Source organism: Macadamia integrifolia, chromosome 13, assembly GCF_013358625.1.
Source record: "Macadamia integrifolia cultivar HAES 741 chromosome 13, SCU_Mint_v3, whole genome shotgun sequence".
Lineage (NCBI taxonomy): Eukaryota > Viridiplantae > Streptophyta > Magnoliopsida > Proteales > Proteaceae > Macadamia > Macadamia integrifolia.
Genome location: NC_056569.1, coordinates 4,401,355 through 4,410,640, shown reverse-complemented (window position 1 = coordinate 4,410,640; position 9,286 = coordinate 4,401,355). Strand labels below are relative to the sequence as shown.

General features: G+C 42.2%; 1 protein-coding gene across 2 annotated transcripts; it reads left to right on the top strand.

The window, feature by feature from the left end:
- Positions 1-382: 382 nt before the first annotated feature.
- LOC122059750 (probable pectate lyase 1) lies at positions 383-6,108 on the top strand. Of its 2 annotated transcripts, XM_042622779.1 has the most exons (7): positions 383-616; positions 1,085-1,138; positions 2,148-2,219; positions 4,068-4,710; positions 4,828-4,931; positions 5,058-5,196; positions 5,307-6,108. In XM_042622779.1, the coding sequence occupies exons 1-7, from the start codon at positions 519-521 to the stop codon at positions 5,526-5,528; spliced, it is 1,332 nt and encodes a 443-aa protein (XP_042478713.1). In that variant the 5' UTR covers positions 383-518; the 3' UTR covers positions 5,529-6,108. The 2 variants fall into 2 exon arrangements, with proteins under 2 accessions (XP_042478713.1, XP_042478714.1); XM_042622780.1 differs by lacking the exons at positions 383-616; positions 1,085-1,138 and adding an exon at positions 1,984-2,050.
- The last annotated feature ends 3,178 nt before the right edge of the window (positions 6,109-9,286 follow it).

The following is a 9,286-nucleotide window of genomic DNA, read 5'->3' as shown; positions in this document are numbered from 1 at the left end:
AGTGGGCCAGGGGTATAGGTTCGGTTAAACGTTAAAGTTAGTTGAGGTGTCAGGTAATCACCGGGGGATGGTAGAGTCTGTCAGTGGTACGGCACGTGACTGGCCGACACTGTCAAACACTTAACAAGTATAAGATTCCGGCACCAGGGTGGTTACACGTCGGAGAAGAGAGAACGAAGAGAGAGAGAGAGAGAGAGAGAGCAGAGTCCGTTAGTGGCGGTTTGGGTTATAGTGAGGTGGTTAAACTGTTAAAAGGGTTTTAGTTATACTGTTATAATGGGTTAATTAAACCTAACCATGGTAGAGTGGGTTTAGACGTTTTAGTTAACGGAGTTGGGCACCTAGGCCAACGTTTCCTATAAAATGGTTGTTTCATGAACGATTCTTGACTCCATTCGCTCTCCTCTGTTTCTGCCGTTCTATACATACCTACTCAAGATCCAGAGAGAAAAAGACAGAGAGAGCGTACAGAGGTGGAGAGAGAGAGAGAGAGAGAGAGAGAGAATTCTGAGACGACAATGGCGGTTTCTTTGAGGAGTTTTTCTCTGTGTTTCGTGCTTCTGTTGTTGTTCGTTGCGGTAATGTCTGGAGTAAGAGAGGCGGTTTCAGATGCGAGGTATACTTTTTCTTGTGTTTCCGCCTTTGGAAGCTAGTGAAGATTAATTAGTTACTCAGAAGCAGAGTGTGTATCTTAAGGTTTTCTTGCTTGTGTTTACTGTGTTCAATCTCTCGAGGAAATGAGATAAGAAGAGAGTTTGTATGAACTTGTGCTTTGAGCCATAGGGAATGTGTTCTTTCTTGCATGACTTTAGGGTTTCTTTCAAAATTTGGCTCAAAATTTGCAGAATTTTAGCTGCATTTCACGCTTGTCCTCTGTTCTGTACGAAACTGGGTGTGAATCAGCACAAATGAGGATTTCGTTTGTTGTTGCTTTATTGGCATTGCATAGGTTACCGTCTTCCTATTATTTTCTTTAGATATGAGTTTGAATTTGGGTGAGCTTTTGCAGGTTTAATGGTGTTTTTCACTTCTTTTTCTTCTTATTACGGATCCGTAACATTCAATCCCTGCTTGTTCATTGCAGGATTAAAGAAGCAGAGCAGTTGCAGAGCTCAAAGAACTCATCATTCGCCGGGAGGTCAGTAGTCTACTCTCACTATCTTTGCTTCCGATCATAGGTTCGCCTTCCTCAATTGCCGGCGAATCTAGGCCTTCGGTTTTGTAACCGGTAATATCTGTATCGCTAGATATAATATTCTAACCGAACCTTAGGGGAGATCTTAACCGTTAAGATCGAGATCCGGAAATCTCAATCGTTTATTCCGTTATGTTCGTTTTTCGGATCCCAGTGTTTCTCAACCTTCGAGGGGAAGCTCCCATTGGTTAGTTGTTGCCCCAGTAGCCTGCAGGGCATCGTTATAGGATTCCAACTTTCTTGACCGAGACTTCTAATGGATATTTTCTTCGTTTTCCTAAATAGTTCTTCCCAACCGTTCCTATTACTTTCTCAACTTGCAATCCAACGGCTGTCGTATTGGTAATAAGAGGGTAATCTAGTCATTCACTTCAAGGGAACTCCACTCCAAACAGAACAAAGAAAAGGAAATTCTCTCCGACGAGTGTGCTCGCCTCTTCTCTCTCTCTCTCTCTCTCTCTCTCTCTCTCTAAAATGTGCTTTACAGTTTTGCCGGGAAACGATTGCATCGAGCACTGTACGTCTCGGTCGCGTGTAGTGAGAGACAGAGAGAGAGAGAGGGAATATGTACGGAGATTTGAAATTCTTCAATTTTTTGTTTACTTTTACTTATTAAAGCTTCTCCTTGATTGGCGGATAATTTATTATAGGTCAACTGAAATTACGAAAACGTCCTTGGTACACTTTCGCTTTTTCGGAAATGGTCGAATAGAATTCAATGAGAATTAATAAACGAGAGACTATTGAATGATCCAATTTGGATCCGAGAAAAAGAATGAAGGGTTTTGAATTCTCTCCAACTTGGCCTGTTGGCTAAGATCAAGATTGACCCTGGTTCTCTGTAACAAGTTGAGGGTAGGGATAAACTAGTTTAAGCCATAATAATTTAACTGTGTTTAAAAAGTTTAAACTAATGGGACTAGTGTGATTTGGTGTGGCGGATTTGTTTCAGGTTGGATGTGGTTGAAGAACGGAATGAACACGCAGTCGACAATCCGGAGGAAGTTGCTTCCATGGTGGAGATGTAAGTATTCCGAGCCTTCCAACTAATTTGTTTTTCTTAGTCTATGGTTAGGATTGAAATCTTTTTAAGACTAATTATTATGGACTAAATGCAAACACATGATAGGCACGTTGAAACAAGAACAAATCCACATGGCCCTTGTCCTCTCTAATATACCTGCTAAATACCCATCCCCCTCATCAACCGAACAATGTGCTCGATCTCCTTTTCTTTCTACCTTTTAATACTCCCTCTTTCCCAAGTATTTGTTCTGTTCTTTACACATTAGAATTCCAGTCAAAATTCCTCCCCGCTGAGGAAAAGCGGAAACCCAAAAGGTAAATAGAGCTAACATCTACTTAACTACATACTTTGATTTTCGGAATTTTAATTTATTTCCTACTAATTGATTTTACTCATTCTCCGCAGAAATCCCGTTTGGACCTCGAGGACTGAACGGTTTTTAAAATTTCCTGAACTTTGATCTCTCCTCTTTTTTAACAATCCCCACATGCATTTGTCGTGAGATCCACGCCTCTCGCATTAAATTTATTCATCTCCATCGCCTTTTCTTTCTTCTCCAATCACACACATTACTCTCTCTCTCTCTCTCTCTCTCTCTCTCTCTCTCTCTCTCTCTCTCTCTCTCTCTCTCTCTCTCTCTCTCCTTATATTCGATTCGGGTCTGTGTTTTCCTTGAGCATGTTGCCCTCCGCAACTACCCAGAAATCCTTGGCCGTGCACTAAAAGTGTGTCGGTGTGGGTACCTAACAAAAGAGAGCAGCAAATATGCTGGGTTTTTCAGATAAGGTGACAAAGAGCTATCAGTTTGCTGATCTTGTACATTATGAAAATTTATGTCACATCTTACTGCAGTTGATTGTGGACTAGGGATCTTGATCAGTATTCAGGTTAACCTTCCCAAAGTCCTTGAATTGTTTAGATTAGATCATACCTTTAGAAATCAATTTGATCATTGATGAATACTCGAGTTTCATGAGAATGGGAATGTGGATGCAATGCTTTATGTAGTTAATGTTACATGCAGTCGTCTTCAAATCTGACATCGTTTTCATGTGACCCTATTTATTGCATTGTGGAAGAAAGTACACCGTATCCTCCCCTGCCTTCCCCATCATACTCCCACACTTTCCCGAACCGTTTTCTCGAACCGTCTTTTTCTTTCAAGTCAATGAAATCACCCTTTCCCTTTGAAAGGACAACAAAATAAGGAAGAAGCCGAACATCGATCAGGATTTCAGGAGGGATACAATGATCATTTCGCACCCTATATGTAAATATACCCTATATGTAAATATAAATAACCCCCCTCAGATAACTCTCCTGACTCACCCAATGTGTAAATACTAAATAACCCCTCCTCTAGTCTTCTTCTTCCTCAGTTTTTTCTTTTTCATATAAATTCCTACTTCCAGTTCCACCGACGCTCTCGACCCTAGAATTAATTGGCTATCTTTATTATTTATTTATTCCAGAGACAATATCTGTAGCCAATAGCTGTCCATTTCGGCCACATTATTTATCATCTTTTCACATGGATACATGTATACAACAAATAATTGATTTGGGACATGGACAGTTTTCAGCTTCCAACTCGTTGCTTCTTAAATGCCCCACGTTACAGAGAGGAATTCCGGGGCTACTTATCTCTGACATAATTGTCAAATAAGAAATAGTAAACAGTTCAGACACTTTCCCTGTTTTGAAATTCCAATTTCAATTGCTTCGTTTCGGATGCAAGGAAGCTTTCGCATGCTCTGTTAGGAGGAAGAGGAATAGAATCTCAGAAATGTTGGTTAAATGGAAAATTATAATGAATCGATTTTGATGTCATAATGGGCTTGGCAGGACCATACGGAACAGCACCGAAAGGAGGAACTTGGGTTACTTTTCCTGTGGCACAGGCAATCCCATTGATGACTGCTGGCGCTGTGACCCAAATTGGCATCTCCACCGCAAGCGCCTCGCTGACTGTGGCATAGGGTTTGGCCGCAATGCTGTCGGTGGTCGCGATGGTCGCTTCTACGTGGTCACTGATCCCAGTGATGACGATGCAGTCAACCCTCGACCTGGCACCCTGCGCCATGCTGTCGTCCAGGACGAGCCCCTGTGGATCGTGTTCAAGCGGGACATGGTTATCACTCTCAAGGAAGAGCTCCTCATGAATAGCTTCAAGACCATTGATGGCCGTGGTGTCAACGTCCACATTGCCAATGGGGCTTGCATCACTATTCAGTATGTAACCAACATCATCATCCATGGCCTACACATTCACGACTGCAAGTCCACTGGCAATGCCATGGTCCGCAGCTCTCCAAGTCACTATGGGTGGAGGACAATGGCCGACGGTGATGGCGTCTCCCTCTTTGGAGCTAGCCATGTGTGGGTTGATCACAACTCTATCTCCCAATGCGCTGATGGCCTCGTTGATGCTATTATGGGTTCGACTGCCATCACCATCTCTAACAACCACTTCGCCCACCATAATGAGGTACACCTATGCTTTCCCCCCCCCCCCCCTTCCCTTTTACAACATTTTACTCTTTCACACGGAGTACTGCCATGAGTGTAGGCTAGGATTGATGGCGATAGGTGTAATGTGGAACAGGTAATGCTTTTGGGTCATAGTGACTCCTACACAAACGACAAGCAGATGCAAGTCACCATCGCTTATAACCATTTCGGACAAGGTCTCATTCAAAGGATGCCAAGGTAAGAGAATAATAAGTCTTAATCAAAACTTTTGGTAATACGAGTCTAGATTCCTACTGATTGTGTCGAGGTAAAAGTTTTACTTGTTAATTGAAATGAAAAAATAAAAAATAAATTATAATGCAGGTGTAGACATGGGTATTTCCATGTGGTGAACAACGACTATACTCACTGGGAAATGTATGCAATTGGAGGAAGTGCTAACCCAACCATCAACAGTCAGGGAAACAGATACCTTGCCCCAACCAACCCTTTTGCCAAGGAGGTATTGTGCTTCTTCATTTTTTGTGTTCATCTTGTATGTCTCTATGAACTGAAGATTTTGTGTAATTAATTTTTTATTGGATATTGATGGTGATGTGTGTGGGTAAGCAGGTGACAAAGAGGGTGAGCACAGCGGAAGGTATGTGGCAGGGATGGAACTGGAGGTCGGAAGGGGACATGATGTTGAACGGAGCCTACTTTACCGCATCTGGCGCTGGGGCTTCAGCCAGCTATGCAAAGGCTTCAAGCCTTGCGGCCAAGTCTTCATCCATGGTGGCCTCTATGACATCTGGTGCTGGCCCTCTCAGCTGCAAAAGAGGCCACCAGTGCTAGCTAACCTCTCCATCCAATTTAAAAAAAAAAAAAGAATAGAAAAAAAAAAAAAGGATTTTTCTTTCCCCTTTTACCATTATAGCAGTCCCCTGGTAAGCCCTGATTCTGTTCTTCTTCAATTCGGACCCCTGCCTCTCAATACCTCTTGTCCAGCGTTGACAAGTGTACATTCTATACACATGTCAATGTTGTCTTTACAGCACCATTGTTCCAAATTGCTCATTATTCCACTGGGAGGTATTACCTTTTTCTCGGTGTCATTGCTCAACCTCGGCCTGCTTCCTTTGGAGCAGGTGCGGAAGTGTTGTTCATTGCCTTTTCTTTTTCCCATTATTTTCTTCTCTCTCTTCAATTCCTCCATCGCCCACACTCACCCTGGCTTCTTCTATCCAGTCTCTGTTTTCAGTATCTGCATCTACGCAATATCTCGATTCCTAGTATACAGTGACCAAGGATTTTGTAATTCTTTTCTTTGTAAGTGATACCTGCATGGTATGGATGGAGATTTGAGTATTGAAACTCACAGATGAATGTAGTAGCATCTCCTTTTACCAATAGAAATAGTCTTTGTGTGTTCTTATTTTGCTTCTGTAACTCTGCTTTTTCTTGATAATTATTTCACTTTGGGCGTGCGTGAGCATGTGCATGCAAGAGAGAGAGAGAGAGAGATTTGTAAACTTGGTGGTAAACAATATTGAAAGAAATGGTTCATGGTTGGTGAAGCACGGGGAGATGATGAACAAAACAGCTATGCCACATTGATAGCTGGTGAGGTAGGGACGAGTGGATAGGGTTGACGGGGGCGTGTTAGGCGTTGCTCACCTATATGATTCTTTAATGAAAACCCTCACTCTGTGCCAGAGGAATTCAATTACCCCTCGGGCTTCTTTGTCCATGCCACCTCACACAATAGGACTATGTACGGAGAATGAGAATGGAGTGTCTTTTATAATTACCTTAGTAAAATCATGGGTAATTTACAGCGTCATCTCTTGGAGAATGTCATAATTATAAGAACACCCTCTCATGTTTCATCAAATTAGACTCAGACCTCCTACCGTCAGTCACTCTTAAGAAATATATCTTATATGCTGATATCAACAACTATATTTTATTTTAAATACCAAAATACCTTTATTAAATATGAAGTACCTAAAATACCCTTATAAAAAGTTCTTATTTCTTTCACCCAAATCGAGGCGGTGAAGCTTGATGGGGCTACCATCAATGACGCCACACATGTTGGGGAGGGAGGTGAGCTCCTCGAAGGCCTGGGTGGTTTCATGGAGATGGCGACGGCTGATGGGGATCTTTATTAACTCTGGGTAGAGTTTTGTGGCGAGGAGACGGGTGACGATGTTGGTGATCTTGGAGATGAGGTAAGTCTCCAGTGAGTAACGGGAAGCTAGGGTTTTGGTGGAGTAGTCGTGCGCAAGGCGAGAGAGGACCATGGCGGCGGCGTAATTGGCAAGGAGGGAGAGGTTGGATTGGAGTATATGGGGCTTGAGCTTTTGGACCACTGTAGTGAAGACTGGGTAGGAGAGGCTGTAGGAGGAGCACCACTAGGTGTCGCGCACGGGTGCCGCCACTGGGTGTCACACACGGGTTCTAAGAAATATCATCTTCAACCTCTCGCAAGAAACAAAAGCGGTTAGGTGGTGCCGGAGTAGACATGAAGTCACGTTGATGGAGAGAACTCTCTTATGAAGATGAAAATCAAACTGAAATTCTGGGTTTAATTAAGTTCTTAACTTAAAACCCTCTTCAATCAAACAAACAAGAATCTAAGAATCCAAAAGAACCATGCCGTCACTGATCCGATACCGGGAGTGACAAGTTAGAACTCTATTTACAGTGTCAGTGTTTGTATAGGAATTGTTTTCTTCTCTTCTATATAAATGGATGTAACCACCGATTAAAGATTTAGAGTTTCAAGAGAAGTTTCATTGTTGCTGGTTGCTCTTGTTGGATGGCTATCTTGCAGTTCTATCTGATATCCCTCTCTCTGGTAAGCAATTTCCTCAGGTAAGTCTGCAACTCTTCCATTGTTTCTTCTTTTTTTACTCTGTTCCTAATATTCTAAATTGGTATCCTCCCTTGTTTGTATTGGTTGAGAAGAATTAGTTGGAACTTACTTTCTACAACTCTTTTTTATCCATAGACCCTCACACCCAGAACCCTCCTCTGCTATAAGTTTTGAACCAAAAACAATGGTGGGTTGCTACTCTACCACCAAAATCAACTTCTCTCTCTCTCTCTCTCTCTCTCTCTCTCTCTCTCTCTCTCTCTCTCTCTCTCTCTCTCTCTCTCTCTCTCCAGTTGATGTCTCGGTGAAGGTGAAAATAGGTAAGGGTGAAAGAGGAATGAAGTTAAAATGAGTTTTAGTGAAAAGAATATAACAGTCATTTTAACTCTTGACTTAATAGTAACTAATGGTAGGGGGTCTGAGTCTAATTTGGTGAAACAGATGAGGTGTTCTTATAATTGTGGCATTCTTCAAGGGATGGCGCTATAAATTACTCTAAAATCATTTATGTTAGCCATTAAACACTTTCCCATCAATTAAGTTGGTTTTATGAGACCTATTGGCTAGTGCTCATTTTCTCTCGCGCTCCATTGATGAGATCAAGCACACCAAGATGAGTTACCAGGTCACTCCATGCCCTGTTTCTTCTGACCCCACAAGCACCATCATCAAATGTCCACCATGACCATCCCTCCCTCATTACTTCTCCCCAAGATGGTGGTGATGATGTATCCTTGGTCTTCAGATCTTCAGATATAATCATTTTCAGAGAGAACACAAATGGGGCAATTCCTATTACTCCCCAATACTTGACCTATATCTATTGATACTCTCCTACTTCTAAGTTCTATTCTGATTATGAATAAACAATAAACTCAGCCTTATTTCAACTCTTTTTTTTTTTTTCTCTTGATTCCCCAAGAAAATACAACTTTTACACTTTTACCTCTCATCCTCCCATGGTATTTTTAAAACCCCAAATTACCCCTACTATCATCCTCTTTCCTTCCATATTCTCATTCCAACAACCCACTGCCCACCACCCCTTCCCTACCTCTACCATCTCTTCTCATCCCATTCACCCCTTCCTGCCTCTGCCTCTGCCTCTTGACCCTTACCCCCTTCCCCACAGCTACCCCTACCTCATCCCCACTTTCCCTGCTCCGAACTCTCCTGTCCAACACTCATTACAACACCCCACCCCGCACCCCCACCCCCCCTCTCCCCCTCCCCCAAAAAAAAAAAAATATCACCTCTCTGCACAGCCCTGCTTCTGCTGATGGAAAAATGGGTACATACAGTTTTGCATATTATTCTGAACACTATAGTCTATCAATATAACAAGAAGTTGGGTTATAACTACTCTGTCATTTTTTAAACTCTCCCTCTCTCTTCCCGTTTACTGTCAAAAACCAGACCGCAACTCTGGCATTAGTTCACCCACCGGTGGTAACGTGATTTCCCATAATCTTGGATACCTAAATGATCCGCTATTCAATTTCATTCATAGAAATAATATGACTTCAAAAAATGATATATTAGGAATTGGGCGTGAAGTAGATCTGAATCCAGAATGAAATAGAACTGATAAATGTACTAAAGAAGAAAATAGACTATGACAGAAACACACTTATATATGTTAAGTTTGTCTCGAATTCTTGACCCGCTTTGAAGATTGACCCGATCCGACATATTTTGGTGGCGACCCGAATGGGAAATTTTCTGAGATCTG

Bases quoted from the DNA above. Each gene is read 5' to 3' on its own strand.
- LOC122059750 (XM_042622779.1), top strand. From the start codon at position 519: ATGGCGGTTTCTTTGAGGAGTTTTTCTCTGTGTTTCGTGCTTCTGTTG. The intron at 1,139-2,147 runs GTCAGTAGTCTA...GATTTGTTTCAG, and splicing joins AACTCATCATTCGCCGGGAG to GTTGGATGTGGTTGAAGAAC. The intron at 5,197-5,306 runs GTATTGTGCTTC...GTGGGTAAGCAG, and splicing joins CCAACCCTTTTGCCAAGGAG to GTGACAAAGAGGGTGAGCAC.